The sequence below is a fragment of the Henckelia pumila genome, chromosome 2, assembly GCF_033568475.1.
Source record: "Henckelia pumila isolate YLH828 chromosome 2, ASM3356847v2, whole genome shotgun sequence".
NCBI classification, from domain to species: domain Eukaryota; kingdom Viridiplantae; phylum Streptophyta; class Magnoliopsida; order Lamiales; family Gesneriaceae; genus Henckelia; species Henckelia pumila.
The window spans coordinates 92,421,040-92,443,179 of NC_133121.1; the positions used below are offsets into that span (position 1 = coordinate 92,421,040).

At 35.2% G+C, this 22,140-nt stretch overlaps 2 protein-coding genes across 2 annotated transcripts; one reads left to right on the forward strand and one right to left on the reverse strand.

The window, feature by feature from the left end:
• The first annotated feature begins 329 nt into the window (after nucleotides 1-329).
• LOC140882534 (ribosome biogenesis protein BRX1 homolog 1-like) lies at nucleotides 330-3,698 on the forward strand. Its single transcript, XM_073288594.1, has 8 exons — nucleotides 330-593; nucleotides 685-826; nucleotides 1,127-1,205; nucleotides 1,302-1,426; nucleotides 2,023-2,124; nucleotides 2,563-2,631; nucleotides 2,717-2,815; nucleotides 3,216-3,698. The coding sequence occupies exons 1-8, from the start codon at nucleotides 394-396 to the stop codon at nucleotides 3,345-3,347; spliced, it is 948 nt and encodes a 315-aa protein (XP_073144695.1). The 5' UTR covers nucleotides 330-393; the 3' UTR covers nucleotides 3,348-3,698.
• Nucleotides 3,699-4,344: 646 nt separating this feature from the next.
• Nucleotides 4,345-9,499, reverse strand: LOC140882409 (choline transporter protein 1). The gene is made up of 10 exons (XM_073288398.1): nucleotides 9,150-9,499; nucleotides 8,070-8,428; nucleotides 7,750-7,895; nucleotides 7,353-7,536; nucleotides 7,007-7,080; nucleotides 6,760-6,873; nucleotides 6,053-6,409; nucleotides 5,709-5,969; nucleotides 5,125-5,352; nucleotides 4,345-4,690 (listed from the first exon to the last, which is right to left on the reverse strand). Exons 1-10 carry the CDS (start codon nucleotides 9,344-9,346, stop codon nucleotides 4,505-4,507), a joined length of 2,106 nt encoding a protein of 701 aa, XP_073144499.1. The 5' UTR covers nucleotides 9,347-9,499; the 3' UTR covers nucleotides 4,345-4,504.
• Nucleotides 9,500-22,140: the final 12,641 nt, after the last annotated feature.

Here is a 22,140-nt window from a genome sequence, read left to right on the forward strand (position 1 = left end):
TCAACTTATTAATCATTTAATAATCTCATTCTTGTACCAAACGGAGCCTTAAATGTATATCAAGACAATGTCCTAACTAGCCGGAATAAAGCAATCGATGATACAAACAAGGTTAAATGAGAATAGTTTATAGTTGTAGGGAGTACATTGATAATAATTTGTTTTTCGAGGGGTTAAGTGGACAACGATCATAATTCACGGGGCAATAGGTAATTCTAACCCTCATTTTGGAACAGTTTTTGGGCCGGTTACCAAGCCCAATTACATACATGAAGCCCATAAATTCAGGATCCCGATCCAATTTGAGAGGGTTTAGGGTTTAGCCTGAATCCGATTTCCTCTACTTCTCCTCTCAATTACCTTTTCGCATACTCTGTTTCTTGGTATCTTGGAATGGGGAAGAAGCGAAAGCACAGTGAAACGGAGGCTGCCGCCATTGCAAACAACGATGAAATTGCAGAAGAAAGGCCTAAACGGACTCTTCTTGGCTTTAAAGACAGTAATAGGGATATCAAAGAAAACGATATTGCTCCTGCTGGTTTCAGGAATAAGGAGAAAGTATTGGTCACTTGTTCGCGCCGCATCAGTTTCAGGTTTAGTGTATAATTTAAATTCAGTTTTGGGTTATTTGGCTATTTTGTTTGTTTGCTTGATTATTGATTTGCTTGGGATTGGGGTGACCAGGTATCGGCATTTGATGTTGAATATGGTGGATCTTTTACCTCATTGTAAGAAAGATAACAAGGTCGAATCGAAGAATAGCAAAGGCACGGCTTTGAATGAGCTGGTCGAGCTGAAGAATTGCTCTTCTTGTTTGTTTTTTGAGGTGCCAAGTAATACATTATTTTTATTTATACTTCTTAATATTTTTTTTTAGGCTGTGGATTGGGCCGGTTGAGCTATTATTGTCTTGGTAGACTCATTACCGAGCTTGGATGTGTTTGGAGTTGATAACATTTTTGTGTAAAGCTGCCATTTTTTTCTCCTTAATTCTCAAATGTCTTATTTTCACTGGTATCGGCATGTGATTAGAAAATTAAGGTTGAGACTTTGAGTATTAATGTGCCTGTGCTTCTGGTTTTGCATTCACATTCTCGTTTACACTTTTTTCATTATTTTAATTCAGTGTAGGAAAGGTAGAGATCTCTATTTATGGATGGCCAAGTGCCCCAATGGCCCGTCTGTCAAGTTTTTAGTTAATGCAGGTATGCATTGATTGTTTTAAATATTGGACGATTGGTTCATTTTGTAAATGGATGCCACCTCCTTTCCCATCTTATTTTGTGAGTTATATTTTTAAGTGCACACGAAGGAAGAACTGAAACTTACTGGAAATCATCTCAAGGGTTCTCGCCCCATCCTGACCTTTTCGTCGAATTTCGATCAAAAGCCTCACTGGAAGCTGTTAAAGGAGATGATTATGCAGGTTTGACTTCCCATTATATGGATTCGCTTTGTGCACAAAACATTTGACATTTCACATATATGTATTTTGTTTGGATGAATTTGGAAAATGTAAATTGTGTCAGCGTAAAATAGAAAAATTGCTTGGATGATAGTCACCTCAAATGTTAAAATGAAATTCGTTCATTGTGATTACTTTTTGTTTCCTTTCTTTTTTCTTTTTTCTTTTTTGTGTATTTCGGTAGAGTAGGATGATGTTGAAGATTATTGTGGGATAGCTGTAGATTAGATTGTATTGTGATGCTGAAGATTGTTGTGGAATGTGTTAACATTTTATATACATTTTGCAATTGTTTGATATGATGAGTGACATTGGGAGTCATTTGATGTACTTGATTTTTTTTATAACTACTGTCAAGCACAAGTACACTAATTGAACATCGCACAATTGTTCCCTGTTTTATTTGGAATTAATTGGCATTCAGTTGATGGCTATGTTCCTTTTTAAGCCGAAGTTTCTGAATTGTTCCATTTGTTTCTCATTACTTGTAATAAGTTACTTTATAATTCTATGCATGTGCATTTTCAATTTCTTCGGTTTTGATTTCCTTTATTCAGATATTTGGCATCCCAAAGGACCACCGAAAATCTAAACCTTACCACGATCACATCTTTATGTTCTCGATTGCTGATGATCATATATGGTTCCGAAATTATCAGGTTGGTGATACTTTGTTGTGGACAATCATAAGTTGATCTTTTGACGATGTAAAGTAGTGAGGATTGAATATTTTGCGGATGATGAAATGTCCAGCCTTTAGACTTTTTCTTTATTAGGTTATTGCATACGTGATCTCTGTTTTATAAACTCTGTGATCTTTAGCATTGAAGAACATATCCTGCTTAGTTTGATTGAGGATCAGCTTCAGTCTTGTTTGTTAGTCTGCCACTACTACAATTTTCTTTTTTCAGTCCATATTACGTAACAACAAAGTTACATGTTATTCCATTTAGTACTCGAATGATTAATTATCTTTTTCTCTCTGCTTTTCTTTTTTTCCCCTACACAAGTCCCGCAGCGTACTATTACGAATTTTGTACCATATAAGGTACCTTCAAATATTCACATAACAATCTATCTTTTTTGTTCTTTTGAAGATATCATGCCCTCATATTGGAACACAAAAAGTTGATCGCAAGGATTTGGAGAAGATGACTTTAGTCGAGGTTTGTAACAGAACGCCGTGTTTTTGTATACTACATGATACATGTGCTATTTCTATTTGATTATCAAATGGTTCCTCTCTGGTAGGTTGGCCCAAGATTTTGTTTGAAGCCAATTAAGATATTTGGTGGCAGCTTTGGGGGTCCAACCCTTTATGAAAATCCATTTTATGTTTCGCCAAATCAGGTTAGTATTGTTTTACGGTTCTTTGTTTTGCCTATTCAGTATTGTAGGTTGTTTAATTTGGCACTATTTGTCAATCATAACTTGTAAATATGGAATTTCTTGGCATATGATTCTTACCCCTCAGAATTTATTTGGGATGAGTAGCGGTTCCGTTTGGTTGAATAAACTGAATTTATTTCTGAAAGAACCGAACCAGCTGAAATGAACTCTCATCCTAATCCTAAATAATCAAAATGTCAAACGAACCAAGTCGAAACTTGCACCCAAAAAAAGTCCCTCTAAACTCATTATTCAGAAAATGTAATCATCAATTTACTGAAATAAATAAATTGGTTAGTTTGGTTGAACTGAAATTTTACATACTTATAATATTTAATGATCTTTTTACAAACCAATATAGATTCGCTCATTGGCGAAGAGGCAGAAGGCCGGTAAGTATGTGAAGAAAGTTAAAGCCAAAACCCGGAGGAAGATGCACGAGCTGGAGAATCCATTGGAGGTTGACGAGTTTGCTGATATGTGGAAGCAGTGAGAAGCCTACGAGCCAAATGGGACTTGTTTCTTGCTGATACACAACTACCATTACTTTACCTTGTAGCTTCTTTACTTCGACGTTGAAATAGGCCAAATACTGTTACGAGCATGGCAACCGGCATAGATATGGCTTCTTTAATGTGCGAGGAAGTTGAATGCAATCATTGAGTGTGTGGCATATCTTTTCATTTTTTGGAAACCCGATTCTCCACATCTACCATGTGTAGCTCATACTGACCATGGAGCCATGGTTTGTTGTGCGTGAAGCTCATAGTTGTCTTTTCCTGAATATTGAGAATATGAGATGTATGACCGACAATAGTCTTGTTAAAAGTTTTGAGTTCTTGTATCCTTCTGGGATAGAAGTGTGTTCCTAAATCAGGGCATTTCATTGATGAAACCGGCACACATAAGGTTGCATTTTATGCTATTTCCTTGAATTTTACGAGTTTTTGTGGTATATGAAATTTCTAACCACCATTACGAAAAGGTAAAGAACTCTGGAATGGTGTAATTATGGATATTTATGGTCCAAAATCCTGGCGGGAAATGTACAATTCGAGCATTTTTTGGGTTCCAAAAATGATTTTCAGACCAATGATTTAGTCCCATTTTCTTTATTTATCTAAGTATGAAAAGGGGGAAAAATTGCATCGCCAGTCTTCTCTCTCTGCCCACGATCGATCATATATGCTAGCGATTTGATGCATTTGCATACTTATATAATCGTTATTTAAAAGTGTTAATGGAAAATTGGAATGATATGATTATTTAGTTTAAAATTTTAAAAATATAGATAAAAATAAAAAAAATATGTTATTAACATATGATAGATACATACGATGGAAATTAACTGAAATAGATTTAATAACATTTTTTTTTATTTTCTTAATTTTTTTTTTTACTAAATAAAAAATAATAATATTTTGTAATTTAAGAAAAAAATATTTTTGGTTTATAAAAACATACTGTGACATCAAAGTTAGTTAATCTAATCTTTCTCAACTTTAATAATATATTATATGAATATATATACATTTAAAATCCTCGCATCATAAAACCAGTGTTCACTACCAACCTATCCGAAAAAGAACCAGTGTAACAGTGTTCACTAATGCAACACCGAAACTGCAACAGAAGCTCATTTCGAGTTGTTCATTGCATCAATCTCTGCACTTCATTCTGATCATTCAGAGTTTCGATCAGCAACGGGGGAGCGTACTGAGCAGTTCCTTGGTGTTCATCTGAATCTTGACAGAAAGAGAGAATGATTGTATCAATCGACATCTCTACGACCCCGAAGAAGAGAGTGGCAACGATATAGCCAAGACCCCAGCATACCTGTGTAATATGTAAAGTTAGAGCGACTATTCACAGTTTCACACAATAAACTGAAATAAACACAACCACCGGTGGTTAAATTTCTCCCAAACTACCGTTGGATAAAATTAAATACAGCCATCTTTGCGAGCACACTTGTATGATGATTGACACGGATAAACTCCTATTCTTTTCTTAGCACTGCCAAGCCACATATTGTATCATGGGAAAGGTACAAATTAAGTTGAAGATTAAGTAACAATACAGTAGGTTTCTTGCGACCAATGCTTGAGGTGCATGACTGTCAGGGGGCAAAAAACTCCCAGTCGACCATCTGCTGTGCACGAGACCCGCATGATCCAATTGTAATCATGGCAAACATTGACGAAAAATATATTCTACTCCTGAGTTTCATAATAAGATTTGAATCAAGGGTAAGATTTGGCGTGACATACCAGTACAGGAAACAACGGAGACGATATCTTGTTGTGTGATGATTTATATTTGTGCATGTCCAGCATCAGAAACGCAAAAAGCGCACTCATAAGGCTAACACATAACTTCCCAAGGAAGAGAATCACGTCACCAATGACATTCACCTTTCCGATTCGCAGGATGTTACTCATTATTAAGCCTGTCGCAATTTCAGAAGCTTTAAAGAACCCTTTTCCCGTTATTGCAATCTGGAAAAATACTCATCACCATACGCAAAGAATTAAGGTATAACAAAGAAAACAAGTAATCCTTTAAAAAGAACAGTAATAAACGTGATATTTCCGATCAAGCCAACTGCACATTCTTGATGTTTTGTGATCCCCAGTAAATTCTAAAATATCACTCAGATTTAGTGAACTTGTATCACGCATCAGGCCCAAGAAATAAGGGCTAAAAAAACGAGACTCCACATAATGTGTTTTTTTAACAGCCATTTCTAATTTCCTGATGTTTTTGCTTTATCGATAGAAAAGTACGTCCAAGTAAAATAAAGACTATCAAATCTGTCAAATAAACTGAGATGAAAAATTAAACACGGACTCACCATGATGTAAGCATTCCTGTTTACAGATTTGATGATCCATCCAATACACCTTAGGCAACACTGAGAAGAGTGAAATACAACCTTCCCAAACCAGCTTCTTGGTGTAGAATTGATAAGTTTAAGTCTGCGACGGAGTGCTTCAAGCATAAAGCGGACGGATTCAAAGAATGACAAGATTAGAGAACCGAGAGCAATAGATCCAAGGCTGTATCGTGCAAGTCGCTTCATTGAAGAGAAAACAGGGAGAAAGGGTATCTCTGGCTGCACATAAGAAGGGAAAAAAATTTAGCATAGGATAGTATATTTTTTATTTGTTAAAATTCTAGCATCATTACGTGTCTTACCGAAGTTTCTCCACCGACCCAATAATAAGAAGCCACAGATCCCGCAATAACTGTTGAAGAACATGCTATGAAAAATTGGGTAGCCCAGAAACCGCCGAATAGATGGAAAAGTATAGCTGCAGCAATATGAGAAGTATATTGGATACTATATCCACAGCAACTGTTACAGCTCAATCTTTTTGCTTTGAGATCATAAGCACAGCAATTGGCATCACAGTCATTTTGAACAATACTTCCCGAACTAAAAAGATGGAGGGCAGCCGACAGCCAAAACATGTAAAAAACTGCTAAAATGGCATACGGTATAACCGGAAAAATTATCAGTGCCTGGACTTCTCCGATGACCTTTGCAGCAACCTATGAATTTTTTCAGTTAAATAATAAGAACAAAAAGATTATGCTTTACAAGCATTCAGTGCAAAGTTAAAACAAATTATCGTTATTTTTTGCTTTCTATTATACCAAAGGCAATCGTTATGAGAAACAAATGCAACTAAATTTTTTTAATTTGTGCGGCAGCTCTAGTGCCGCCTCTCAGAAAGCTGAACTACAAAAAGAATTGAGGCAATTGTTGCAATCTTACACTTGATATTATGGTCACACTTCTTGAATTAGAGGGAATATTAAAATATTAACTCATCACTTCTTGAAATCTATGACCAGACGTTTACATGTTTGAAATTTTAATCTAAGATAACATTACTTGCCTTGAGGACAGATGTTGCCATGAGGATGCGACGTACTATAGCAATAGAAGATAAGAAAGCAACAATCATCACAACGGTCATGAAAACAGCGGCAACATGGAGATGATTGACTTCCTGGTTAAAGGACAATCCATATAAGAAGATTATAACCAAAAACCCAAAATGTGGGCCAAGAATGGAAGTGAAAGACAATCCAACTTAAACGCAATGAAGCTGGTGTGAGAGCATTTAGACTTCAACATCCTACCCTTGCAGATACATTGTAATACGGGTCGTGCTCTCCGATGATGGGGGAGACAGCATCATTTCCAATCCATCCAGCTGAATATCAACCAAAAAAGTATTTGAATAACCATTTCTCATTTATAGCTTCTAAAACACAGAAAATTTCCAATCACACCAAATCACGAAGAAAAACACACCTATCTTGGTTCACTCCACACAAAAAATTCTAGTGGGGTTAGTATGTATTTGCAAATTTTAACATTCATGTCCTTACAAAATGATTTTTATCACAATGAATCAGATAGACCCAGAAAAGTTAAATCCTGGTAGATTTGGGCCCACGAAAAGATCAAGAGAAGAAATATAACCTTTCAAGTAATTAAACATTGTCACAGATATAGTAAGGATGTTGAAAAGAATGACGGTAATCCACGGCATTCCAGCAACAAAATGACGGATCATCAAAAGCCATAGGATTGATAGAAATAGCGGCAAAAATCCTCCACAAACAAGTAACACAGGCCATGATTTTCCAATATCAGCTACATATCTCTGCAGACAAAGAGAGAGGGAATATATTCTCAGTGTATAAAAAGAGAGAGAATATACTCAGTCCTTAAACACATCAATGTAATGGAAAACATAATCCATAGATTGAGTAAGGTTCCAATCTCTGTTTTTGTATAGAGTTTCAAGTTCAACTTCCCTCTTTGATTTTATTCTTGCTATGGTGACACTGAAAGAAAGCACGGAAAATTATTAAACCTTTAGTACTGATGACCGTGAGTTGACTGATCTGTGAATAGCTTTATCAATTGCAATGTCTTCTATGACTTTCACTCCACCCATCTCCTCCCAATGCTTCAAAGAAATATTTGATGCACGAGCAATGAACTGGCAGGTCCAATACACTGACAATGAATATCAAATAATCGCAGTTAAAAACCCAACCTTTTGGAGCTACTAATCAAGAAAACCCAAACCATTGATTAGCATAAGTAATTGAGAAACATCATTCCAATAAATTGTGATATTTTCTTGGTATTTTCAAATGCAAAAGGGAATGACTGTAACAATCAAATCACCGTTGACACTTGGAAATATAACTGGATAGCATGGACCCTGGAGCTGAAGAGAAGTGTTCCTTAGTTCTGGAGTAAGATCTGCAAAATAATCATAATTTCTGTCGATCCAATCATCAACTGAGAGATGAATATCTCCTTCTGGATAGTCACAGACCCAATTTAGTGAATCTTCAGATGGGATAGGACAATCCATTAGGCAAATACTCCGAGCATTTGAGAGCTGGAATTTGGTATCCTTTAAACCACTTTGGTAAACTTGGTTGGAGTTCAACCAATACCGGAGTTCCAGTTCTCGGAGATCAAGATTACCATGTTTGTCGCCACACACATTTCCTTTATAATCCAGCCCATAATTTAACCTTCAAGCATGAGAGACATATCAAACATATAGAGAGAGAAAAAAAATCAAGGAATTGAAACAAATTTATCATCAACTGATCAATGCGTTGAGAATTTTCCAGCTGATCCTCTGTTCCTCCCAAAGCTCTTACAAGTTAAAACTTAGCAATCTCAGCTCGTAGGGAGGCCACAGATAAGTGAAAAGAACTTCAAGTATTAGAAGCAATATTTTTCCAAAACATAAATTCCAACTAAAACGCATTTCATTGCCCATTTCAACAAAATTCATCTCCCTCCACCACGGTTACTACTTATCAACAAGAAAAGCATCCAAAGTTGGAACAGATCAAATATCAGTAATTACTATAGTCATTACAATATGGTCAGCAAATTCACATTAAAAAAAATCTCACTAAAGTATGCACGCCGCGGCTCCAGAAACTCTTAAACAGGAAGGAAAAACCAAGAATCCAGTCTCAAACCCTACTCTTGAAAAGCTAGGAACCAAAAAGAAAGATCGCAAACTTCCCAGTAAAAAAGAAAACCATACAAACACTGAATAAAACTCAAAGCCATGAAACCAAAATCTAAAGATGCAGTTTTTTGCTCAAGAAGAAGGCAAAAGACGCCATCTTTCGCACAATGAAGACTTAAACACCAGATCAGAACAGCGTAAAGCTAAACAAACCCATCTTTAGAATCAAGAAAATGGTAAAAAGAAACAACTTTTTCCCTCTTTACCTCAATGGGTTTCCTAGATTGAAACCAAAGCTGGAGTTCACAATCATTGCTACCCAAAATCCAATGAACATAAAAAGAAAAACCACATCTCTGCATTTCCTGTTGTGTTTGATTATATCATTCTTTCCATTCCCATTTACTGCATTCCCATCACTTGAGGGGTATCCTCCTATAACCGGCCCCAATGGCCCTCTCATATTTACTCTGCTCAAGTAAAACCTTGCAGCAAATGAACTTTCAGAGGAAAAACGGAGAAATAAATGGGTGTGTATAGAAAGAAAGAAATGGGTGTGTATAGAAAGAAAGAGGAATGGAGAGTGGAGTGAGGAGGAGCAAAAGGGCCGTGCGAAAGGGACAAGAGTTTCAAAGGGGTTTGTGGGAATATTTTTCTGCTAAATTTTCAAGAAATGTATTTCTTTAAAAAAAAAAAAAGCAGCTTTATTGTAATTTTTTTAAAAAAAAGAAAAAAAAAAGGCAGCTTTACTGTAATATTTTTTTGAAAAAAAATTTAAAGACAAAGTTATTATTGATGACAGATAAAACGTTCGACAATATTTAAATGCTGAATTGTTAATTTATTTACTTTGAAAAAAAATTTAAAGACAAAGTTATTATTGATGACAGATAAAACGTTCGACAATATTTAAATGCTGAATTGTTAATTTATTTACTTTTGTGCAATCTAATTACTGGATTATATGATTTACCACTATTTGAGCACTGATTATGACATCTAAAAATTAATGTTAATAGTGTGAGACAAAAAACCAAACTTATTATCAAATTATAAATAAATAATTAGGAAGCCGTTGAAGTCTTAGCACAATAACTAAGGTCTCGAGATCAATTGATTTCGGGTTTCGATCTTACTGATTGCGGATAGTTTTGTTTAAGTTTTGTCAGTAGTGCAGATAGTTACATAAATATTATATATTTGTAATTTGAATTAAAATTATACTTGAACTCTTCAAATAAATAAATAATCAACAAATTTTGTAATTTTGTACTTTTATGAAGACGAAGATGGTGTTTAAAAATGTTTGAAAAAGTACTTATTAGCTTTTTTTTAGTATATAAAATTTTGAATCCAAACACAATTTAATATTGTTTTTTGTCATGTATTTACTATGTATACTAATATCTGAAAGTAAAATCAATTTCAGATATTTCAGGCTGCTAAGTGAAATGCAACAGTGATTACGTTACAAAAATGCATGTGTGTAGATCCGACTCGGAAATTAGCATACTTAACTATGGAAAGAAAATAAAATAAAAATTCAAATTATATTAACCTAATCGTCTCTTTTAATAGTGATATGATGATATAACAATGTTTTGTCATCATTGGATTTTTAAAATACACATATGATAAACCAAAAAAAAAAAAAAACACACACACATAAGTCTAAAATATCATCACAAACACGTTGATGGATATTTAAAAAAGAATGGTCCATGACCCTTGTCCCCCAAGTCATTTACGACTTATCTATGCTAACAAAGTGTTCAGTAGTTTGTTTATGCTACATTAAAAATGTTGTTTCTGGTGTTATTGTAAACATTTAATGTCCATAGTTATTTGTTTTATTTTAAATGAGATATTCACGTGAACATTTTTTGAAAAATAGATCATTAATAGTGACATTTCTTTGCTGTCATATGGTCATAGTCAATGCCTAAGCTAGAAATTGACTAATAAGTGGTTAAAATTAACATGTACAAATGAGAATTGATTTTTGGACTAAAACTTTGGTTAAAAAAATTCATTTGTTCTATGATAGAGGGAAAAAATATTCGTTTTCACTAAGATACCTACCTATTTCCTAAAGCAGACTTGGCTACAACTGTTAATTTAATTACTCACATGGGTTCAAATCAAATTTTATGGACGATGTTTTGACCCAAACCGAAAAATAATATTGGTTCGACATGGATAGTTGGTATCTCACTGTCGGGTTGAAAATCAATAAGTAAATCATATACTTGTGCATTTAACATATTATAGAATATAGAGTATTATTTTCCGTATATAATATTACCGAGTATAAACCGTCCCCAACCAAAGAGACTTTTATTATCATCACATTGATTTGAATTTTATGTTGTCTACAAATGTTAACTTAATAATGTCGATATAAGATTGTTGACAAGACGCATTTATGAACTTCTTGCATTAAAAATCTGGTTGGTTAATTTTTTTTTTTCATAAAGTCACATATTTGATAAAAGATAATAATCTCATCAATTAATAATAATGTAAAACCTAACTATGTGTCTATGTCATTAAGAATTTAATCCACCGGTCAATAGTTTGATTGGAGTTATTCTCCAAAATTTTCCCAATTGGACCCACCACTCGACACAAATCTCAATAAAAAAATGACATTTCGTGTTTCCATTTTCTGTGTTTGTTAATTTTATACATAATAATCTTACATATGGACTAGTGTCTATATCGATTTTTGTTACCATGAAGAGTTGGTTTTTCATGAGATGGTTTTTGTGAGATGGGTTGACCCGAACCATATTTAGATTGAAAAGTAATATTATTATCATAAAAAATAATATTTTTCATGAGTCAATAGAATAGAAAATTCGAATAATAAAATTGACTCGTGAGACGATCTCATAAAAATTTTGTGACGAATAATTTTATTTTCTTCCCAACGATAGGATCATGAATAGTAATAATAAAAAAATTTAAAGAGGGTAAAAAATAAAGAATGTTTGTGATAGATTTTAATTTTAAAAATTTCCCCGTTAGTGATGATAACTGGTAAATGATTTTTATTTTCCGAGCTAAATCATACATTTGGCTGTACGTTTGAATCCAAATCTGTGGAGGATTCAAAAACAGGTCATGATGAGATCAGATACAAAATCTGGGTTAAGTTTAAATTATGAATATAATCTCAAATATCGTTTTGTTTTTTGAATTCAAATGTCTGGACATGTGATAATCAAATGTTTGAAAAATTTCTGCCTCAATTATGTGCTTTAATTTATTGAAACAAAAATACGGGTAAATTTTGTAGCTCATATTTGATGGCAACAAAGAAAAAAAAATCCGCAACAAAACCTTCTTTGTTTCGTAAACTTAATTAGTTAGATGAAGTATTTTTTTTAATACTAGAAAACTTGTAATTCTCATTAATATAATAATTTCAAGTTACAAATTTTCCAACCAAATCAAAAAATTCTCCTCCTCGCTTCTCGCAAGAAAGCGGAACAAAGACGAAGCAAAACAAGCAAACTAAAGCAACAATTTTGTGTATCCTCCAAAAGGTCATGTTCGATAGACAAGGAAGTCCATGCAATGAAGTGGGCTTAATCCTTACCCATTTCATTTCTCGCCCCTTCAAGGGACGAGAAAGTTGCATGAAAATTGCTCCTCGTGCAATGTTGTAAGCAGGCCCGTACGGATTTCTCCCGTGTGGTGAAGTTCGTCTGCCAAATTTTTTGCTTTTTTTTTTTAATAAAAAATTGATCACATCCAACGACTAGATTAATCTGGTCGTTTTAAATTATTAAAAATAATTTTAAAATTAATGTAATCATAAAATTTAAAAAAAAAATAAAAAAAGTAAATGATATGATTTTGTCGTTGTATATCAATGGTCAAGAACATTTAGCTTTTAAAAATTTATAAAAATAAAAAAAATCATTTTAAAAAATTTAAAATCGAAAAAAAAAAATTGCATAAAAATCTTCGACGATTATAACGATTATATTTTTCTATCTACTATAAATTCACTTCATTGTAGCTTCAAAAAAAAATCAAATTTATTCCGCTTTCATTCTGAAAACAATCCAATTTATTTTAAACAATTAAAAAAAATTTCAAGGGCGATTTATTTTTCATGGAATACAAGAGTTTTTCTTCTTCTTGTTTGATCATCACCTTATCCGATGAAATTTTCGATCACACGGTTGATCAATTTTTATTCACGACAAGACGACAACCAAACTATCGATTTTTGGTGCACACTGTTTTTTTGCTTCAAGTGAGAGAGTCAAGCTGCAAACATGGATACAAAATTAAGGAAACAACAAGATCGAGAACTTATTGTCGGGATGAGAGATTATATACTATATATATACTGTATTTTATGTAAACACACAAATATAAACACACACACAAACCTGAAGCGTGAGGGTGGGAGGGAGGCGGCAACGGCGGCGGCGCAGGGAAAGACCCATCACAAAGCTCCAAGGAAGACATTGGCGAAGAAAGTTGCGCTAAAACCGTCGCTATGTGTAACGATTTTTGTGACGGTTTGAAAAAAGCGTCGCAAATATTATAGACGGATTATTTAAACCGTCGTTAATGTTGGTGACGGTTTGTCAAAACAGTCACTATGTAGATCCGGCCTCTACAATCAATTTTGTGATGGTTTTTCTCAGAACCGTCATAAATAACGATTCCTTTTACCTAAATCGTCTCAAATATTTGTGACGGTTTTGATTAAGCCATCACAAATAGCGATGGTTATTTCAAACAGTCACAAATGAGGTAATCGTCTCAAATATTTGTGACGGTTTTGATTAAGCCATCACAAATAGCGATGGTTATTTCAAACAGTCACAAATGGAGACGATTTTAAACCGTCACAAATAGCGATGGTTATTTCAAACAGTCACAAATGGAGACGATTTTAAACTGAACGGTAACAGTCACAAATGGAGACGATTTTAAACTGAACGGTCACAAATATTTGTGTAGCGACGGTTTGTTCAAACCGTCACAAATATTTGTGACAGTTTTTTCAAAACCGTTACAAATAGCAACAATTTTATTCAATTCGTCACAAATAGCAACAGTTTTAACCTAAACCGTCACAAACATTTGTGACGTTTTTGAGTAAATGGTCACAAATAACGACGGTTTTTTCAAACCATCGCAAATATTTGTGACTGCAATATCGTCACAAATAGCGATGGTGTTAAAAAAACCGTCGCGATTGGCTAATAAACCGTCGCAAATATATATTACCGACGGTTTAATTAAAACCATCGCTATTCATCTCGTTTTTTTTAGTGCACCAACCTATTTCCCAAAGCAGACTTGGCTACAGCCGTTAATTCAATGGCTCACATGGGTTCGAATCAACTTTTTTATGAACTATGTTTTGACCCAAACCGAAAAATAATTTTGGTTCGACGTGGATAGTTGGTACCTCATTGTAGGGTCAAAAATCAATAAGTAAATCATGTTCTTAACATTTTACATATTATAGAATATAGAGTATTATTTCTCGTGGATAATATTACCGAGTATAGACCGTCCCCAACCAAAGAGACTTTTATTTATCATCACATTGATTTGAAATTTATGTTGTCTACAAATGTTTACTTAATAATGTCGATAGAAGATTGTTGACGAGACACATTGTTGAATCCTAACTTTTGATGATAACAAAACAATACTTCGTTGTTTTAGTTCGGCCGTCGCTTACGTGTAAAACAGGAGCTCTAGAGAAGTCTACTGACAGCTGACCAAGAGATATCTACTAGAATGAAAGGTATCAGCTGATCTTAGCACGCCAGCCGTTATCTATCAACCGAGCTAAGAACATCAACCGACGTATGCACAACTGATCTGGGTTATCAAAGCAAGGATATCTACTGAACTCACAAGTTGACAGGATATCTATCGTACTCAAGAAGTCACGAATTCCCAGTTTATCAGAAGGTTGACAAGACAACTTAAAAGCAAAGGACGAAGCATTTAAGGAGCCGTATGATAAAGTAAGGAAAGCCATAAATAATATTTAATGTGGACGACACATTGAATAGAAAATTTAAGGCGCTCCTAGTACAAATATTCAGAAGATATTATCGCATATCACAAATCAAGGACTGATATCTGACACTCTAGACGTTTTCCTATCGTTGTCAAAAGAAAAGAGACGTTGAGCAAAGCTACTATAAACATCAAAGTCTACTCAGATAAAGGAGAGCCATACTTACAAAGATTTTCATACTTGAGCACTTGAAAACACTTTTTGAATACTCGACTGCTCACTCAACCATTTGCTAAAAAGCTTATCCGATCTACAAAGAGATCTTTTTAAGGGTTACTCAAATCCAGCCGTTGTTTGAATAACACTATCTTCTACAAGGATGTGAGATTTTAAGCATTCAAGAAGCTTAGAGCGCTATCATCATCAACTGAAGAAAGTTTGATAAGAACTTAGAATCTTATCAGTGTGAATCTAGGAGTTCCATCTTGGGCATTTGATAAGTCCAAACTTGGATGTGGTGTATTGCACGTCGTTGTAATAACCAAAGTCTTCTAGTGTTTCCTTTCCGTGAGGAAGAAGGGGTGACGTAGGAGATTGAGCTCCGAACATCCATAAGCATATCATTGTTCACTTACGCTACTGCATTACACGATTCCATCATTATCATCTAGTATAGCAAGAGTTGTTTCCGCACTACTTTCAGTAGCTCTTATATCTCTAGAAAGTTAAAGAAAAATCGATTGAGTGAACTAACATTTGCTCAACCATATTGCATTAGAGTCAAATATTTTTAGAGTGTGATTCACCCCCCTCTACACACACACACGATCCCCAACAAGTGGTATCAGAGAGGGTGTTTCTTTTAACTGTTGATACTCATCATGACTTCACTAAACAAAATCTCTATGTTTTCTAAAGAAGATTATGATGACTGAAAAATTCATATTCAGTCACATCTTTTTGTTCAAGATGTTGATATGTGGTACGTCATCACTGACGGACCCATGAAGATTCTAAAAGTCAACACTGTTGTAGCCATATCAGGAGGTGAACCACAGATGGTTGAGAAACCCAGAGCAGAATGGAGTAATGAAGACAAAAAGAAAGCAAATTTTGACAATATGGCTAAAGATATACTGTACAAAACGCTGGACAAAAACATGTTTAGAAAGATCAAGACGTGCTCAACAGCCAAAGAAATTTGGGAGAAACTTACTCAACTGTGAGAAGGGAACGATCAAACTAAAGAAAACAAACTCACTGTAGTCATTCAGATGTTTGACAACGCCAAGATGAAACCAGAAGAAACAATGACTGAGTTTGATGAAAGATTTAGCAATATTATTTGTGAATTAATTGCTCTTGGAAAAATCTACACTAATCGTGAAATTACCTTGAAGGTTATGCGAGCATTACCCAGAGAATGAGATGTCAAGACCATAGCTATGAGAGAATCAAGGGATCTAAACAAACTGGAGCTTCATGATCTATTTGCAGTTCTCAAGCCATACGAGTTTGAACTCGAAATCAAAAGAGAGGAAGATGCATCTGTCTCAAATCCCACCAAAGCACTGACATCAACTATCTCACCTCAACCGACCGAGGAAGCATCAAAAAAGAAGACAGCTGAGCAGATGAGTGGAGAGGCGATGTCTCTCTTCATTAAAATGTTTGGTAAATTCATGCGTAAGAATAACACAAAGTTTAACAAATCATATTATAAACAAGACCATACATAGGATGGTCCTGCATGCTTTAACTGTGGCAAGCAAGGCCATTTCATTGCAGATTGCATTAGGCCTAAGAATGATGAAAGGAAGCAGCATGTTGAGAAGAAGAAAAACAAGGAAGGAAGAAGAACATTCCGAAAGAATAATGAACAAAAAGTGCTAGTTGCAGACGAAGGAAAAATTAAATGGGCAGAAACAGAATCTGAGTCATCTGATACAGATAGCTCATCCGAAGAAAGTGAAGAAGAACAAGTACAATGTCTTATGGCTAATTCTCAGAGTGAAGAAGACAATACTGAGGTATTTAACTTTAACTCGTCTGAATTTACACAAGAAGAACTTGTTCAATCACTTAATGAGATGGTCACTGAGTATAAGAAGCTTTCTACATCATTTGAGGGAGTAAAAACAGAAAAGGCATGTCTTATTGATAAGTCAAGGGAATCTAGCTGTTTACAGCAAAAAGAACTTGACGGTCTAAGGACGAAGCTAAACCTGTTAGCAGCTGAGAATGATGATATGAAACGAGTATTCCAAGCTACTTTGTATGAAAATCAAAAGTTGCTTAAAACAATCAACTCTTGGAATAAAGCTTCTACCTCGTTGGATAAGATACATGAGAACCAGAAACAAGCAGGTGATAAAATCGGTCTTGGATATGGATCAAATGAATGTATTCTTACGAAGGAAAATACTCAATCGTATTTTAGTGGGAACGGTCCTAATGTAATAAGATTTGTTCGATCTAGTACGATATATGAACATGCTGAACCTAAGATCTATGATGGATAGTCAAGTCGATATGAGAACAAAGGTAAGCATAAAGGACTTGGATATGTGGAGCCCCAGAATCCAAGGAAAAGAGAGACATGGAACAAATCTAGATTGAGTGAACAAAGAAAGGGAAACCAATCTAAGTTCAGGCAATCAAGGTTTGAACCAAGTCAATCCAAGTTCAGGCAATCATCGGGTGACACAAAACCAGTACTTCAATTGCATGTCTGTTCAAAAACGATACAGACTGGATAAAAAAGATCAAAAGTTCAAACAGCACACTGTAATATCCAGACCACACACCAGTACAAATCGTACACCTCGACCGACTCACTTTATAGATGCACATACGGGTAAAACCATTAGAGTAATTTAGGTGTGGGTCCCGAAAGGACTAATCCAGTTCGGACCCAAATATATAAGGGTACCATGGTTATATATTCTTCTTGCAGGTACTATCAGTAAAATCAGTCGAGAAGAATAGTTCAATGGAAAAGACAACGTGGTATCTTGACAGTGGATACTCTAGGCACATGACTGGAAATAAAGAATTGTTATCCGAAATCATACAATACAAAGGGCTTAAAATTATTTTTGGTGATAATTCAAAGGGTAAGAGCGTGGGTAAGGGTAAGATTACTCATGGTAACATTATCATTAATGACGTTTTGCTTGTTGATAACTTATGTTATAATCTGATCAATATTAGTTAACTATGTGATAATAATGGTTACATTTTTGAATTTCACAAGCATACATGCATGATCAAATCTAGTAATGGTGAAATCATGTTAACCGAACTAAGAGAACAAACCACTTATAGGCAAAATTGGCAAAGTGAACAACCATCAGTTCCTACGTGTTTTGTTGCTCAAAATGATAAGCAGTGGTTATGGCATAAACGGCTCAATCATTTAAATTTTAATTTCATTAAACATCTGAGCAAACATGATTTGGTTCTTGGTCTGCCCAAAGGTGATTTTAAAAAGAATAAAGTTTGTTCGGCTTGTCAGCAGGGCAAACAAGTGAGAGCTACTTTTAAAACCAAAGGGTGTATATCTTCTTCTAAATGCTTAGACCTATTACACATGGATCTATTTGGTCCTATACCGGTCAGAAGCCTAGGGGGAATGAGATATACCTTAGTGATTGTGGACGATTACTCTCGTTTCACTTGGGTAATTTTCTTATCGTCCAAAGATCAAACAACTACTCACCTGATAAAGATTTTTAAACGTTTGCAAAATGAGAAACGTACTGGGATAGATCGGATCAGAAGTGATAGAAGCAATGAATTTTTAAACAAAACCCTCGAATCCTATCTAGATGACCTGGGAATCAAGCATGAGTTGTCTGCTGCTCGAACCCCACAGCAAAATGGTGTTGCTGAGAGAAGAAATAGAACTCTTAAAGAGGCAGCTAGAACTATGATTGCTGATTCCAATGTATCTCGAAGACTCTGGGCAGAGGCAATTAACACAACATGTTACACTCAAAACAGATCTATGATTAACAAGAAGCACAACAAAACTCCATATGAGATCTGGAATGACACAAAACCCGATGTTTCATATTTTAAAAGTATTTGGCTGTACATGCTTCGTTCATGATAACGGAAAACACCGCTTAACGGCCTTTGATGCAAAAGAAGAAGAAGACATATTAATTGGATATTCCTCAGTCAGTCGAGCTTACAGAGTTTTTAACAAAAGATTACTGACGATAGAGGAAACTATTCATGTTATTTTTGATGAAGCTACTATATGTGCAGATAAGTCTCAAACCAATATCAAAGATCTAGCAAACAGGCTAGAATCAACTGTTCTAGATGATGAAAGTGACAGTGATGAACTTCCCATCATAAGGGGTGAACCAGAAGAAGTAATCATCCAACCCACTAAAGGAAGAATAGATCAAGATCATGGAGAATAGAGAATCAGAGAAGAAATCATTGAACCCGATAACACAGTTAAGAATGAGGATGACACTCCAACAAACCAAGGCACAAATTCCCTTGGACCAGATCTTCGGTGGAGTAAAAGTCATCCACCCGAGCTGGTCATCGGTAACCCTATTGCCCCTCTCCGTACACGTAATCAAATGATTAACAAACTACTGCATGCAGCTTTCATTTCACAGCTAGAGCCTAAGCACATAGATGAAGCCTTACAAGATGCTAGCTGGATTGAAGCAATGCAAGAGGAGCTAAATCAGTTCACTAGAAACAAAGTTTGGAATTTAGTTCCTCGACTGGAGAACCAAAACATTATAGGCACCAGGTGGGTGTTTCACAACAAACTAAATGAGGATGAGACAGTAATTATAAACAAAGCCAGACAGGTTGCTCAAGGATTTAGACAAAAGAAGGGTATTGACTTTGACGAATCATTCGCTCCAGTAGCAAGGCTTGAAGCCATCAGGATATTTCTTGCCTATGCTGCTTACAAAAACTTTAAAGTTTATCAAATGGATGTTAAGTCAGCTTTCCTCAATGGGCTACTTCAATAAGAAGTGTATGTTGAGCAACCACCAGGTTTTATCAGTTCCTCGACTCCTAATTATGTTTTTAAGCTTGATAAAGCTTTTTATGGTTTAAAACAAGCAGCAAGAGCTTGGTGTGACACCTTATCACAATTCTTATTAAATCATAATTTTTTAATAGGAACAGTCGACAAAACTCTCTTTAAATTTGTTAAAGGAGATCATATTTTTCTTGTTCAAATCTATGTCGATGATATTATATTTGGATCAAATAATCCTGTTTATGCGAGAAGTTCTCTAAGTTAATGCAGGAACAATTTGAGATGAGCATGATGAGCGAATTGAATTTTTTTCTCGGGCTACAATTAAAACAGCTTGAAAATGGCATCTTCATAAATCAGGCTAAATACACCAGAGAACTCATCAAAAAGTTTGGCATGGAGAATTTCTATGCCATATCTACTCCTATGAGTTCTTCCATAAAGCTTGATAAGGACGAGGCAGGAGCACCAGTTGAGGTAACAATGTATCGAGGTCTCATAGGTTCATTACTTTACCTAACGACCTGTAGGCCTGATATTATGTTCGCTGTATGCCTTTGTGCAAGGTTTCAAGCAACACCAAAACAATCTTATTATATAGCTGCTAAACGGATTATTAAATACCTTAAGGGTACTACAAACGTGGGTCTTTGGTATTCCAAAGATTCAGAATTTAATCTTGTTGGTTATTCAGATGCAGATTATGCAAGGTGCAAGATTGATAGAAAAAGTACTAGTGGATCTTGTCAATTTCTGGGAGATAGACTTATTTCATGGTTCAGTAAGAAGAAAACGTCAATTGCCACTTCTACAGCCGAAGCAGAATATCTAGCAGCTGGTAGTTGTTGTGCCCAAATATTATGGGTACGACAATAGCTTCAATACTATGGAATACAATCTAGTGAAGCCCCCATATTCTGCGACAACATTAGTGCAACTGCAATCACTCAGAATCCCGTGATGCATTCAAGAACAAACCACATTGATGTACGACATCATTTCATACGAGAACATGTGCTAAAGAAGGAGATTCAGATGATTTACATATCTACTGACCAGTAGGCAGCAGATATATTCACCAAGCCACTACCGGACGCTAAGTTTTCTTATTTTCGTAACGTACTTGGTTAATAGAATTGAGTTAAAGATAAGCATGAATTTAGGGGGAATACTGCATTTCATTAAAATAACTTTATTACATCGATGCATAGAGCAGTTTACATTAACCCCCTAATGCGTCTATATTCATAATGAGCCACAGAGATCCTGCTCTTCATCTCATGACTCTACTCAATCATCCAGCGAGTGAGTGAACCTTGACCATTGCAGACATCATCCTCAAAGCAGATGTTCTGCATTTCATCTCTCTCCGCCAAGAGCATCAAGAGTCTCACAGTAGAAGACCTCGGCACATCTTGAGTGCTCTGGGTATGCAAGGTAAGTTTGCATCACAGCAACCCCTCAGCAACGCGTGGATGCATAAGAGCTAAGCCAGTAGGCAGGTCGCGACGTATCTCCTCCATAAGAAACCAGATACGCATGCCTCTCGCAATTACCCTATTTATATACACGATTTTTTTTTCTCTCGAAATCAGACTCATCCATCGTGATTTTCTTTGATTAATCTAAGTTGTGTTTTTTCTTTTGCCTGAGGCACCATATTTATAGGCGAGAAAATCAGAAGGCCAAAGGTCCAGTAGTTCAATAGTCTCCTACACTGAACCGTCAAGAATATCTTTACAGGATATTGGCTCAGACCTTTGATAAGCCTACTTTACCGATATTCTTGCACTAGGCATTTAATCAAAACTTAAAATAGTTACTTTTTGCACCGTACTTTTCTGATTATTGTTTCATCTTTTAAGCTTATTTTATCTGCAATTCATACTCATGAATATCCGCCTTTTAGTCGTATCACTCTTAATGTTCAGACATCGGCTACATGAAAAGGTGTGATATCAATATTTCTTTTATGAATGCATTTGTTACTTATATCTTTTTTGACAGTGAATCATTCCGAGTAAGATAAGCATATGCAAAATATTTTCATTCCTACTAATATAAGTTTTACAGGAGAATTTGATTACATAAGAGCCTCAAAGGCTGACACTGCCTTAGCAATCTCTTTCTCTACTGCATTCTTCCACGAGAGCATGAAGAACGTAAGCTCTCTGGTAGGAGAGCGAACTTAGCCAATGTCCTCTGGCCGGATAAGCTCCAG

Bases quoted from the DNA above. Each gene is read 5' to 3' on its own strand.
- LOC140882534 (XM_073288594.1), top strand. From the start codon at position 394: ATGGGGAAGAAGCGAAAGCACAGTGAAACGGAGGCTGCCGCCATTGCA. The intron at 594-684 runs GTTTAGTGTATA...TGGGGTGACCAG, and splicing joins TCGCGCCGCATCAGTTTCAG to GTATCGGCATTTGATGTTGA. The intron at 2,125-2,562 runs GTTGGTGATACT...GTTCTTTTGAAG, and splicing joins TATGGTTCCGAAATTATCAG to ATATCATGCCCTCATATTGG.
- LOC140882409 (XM_073288398.1), bottom strand. From the start codon at position 9,346: ATGAGAGGGCCATTGGGGCCGGTTATAGGAGGATACCCCTCAAGTGAT. The intron at 8,429-9,149 runs GTAAAGAGGGAA...TCATGCTTGAAG, and splicing joins AATCTAGGAAACCCATTGAG to GTTAAATTATGGGCTGGATT. The intron at 6,874-7,006 runs GTAGGATGTTGA...TCCTTTAACCAG, and splicing joins ATTACAATGTATCTGCAAGG to GAAGTCAATCATCTCCATGT.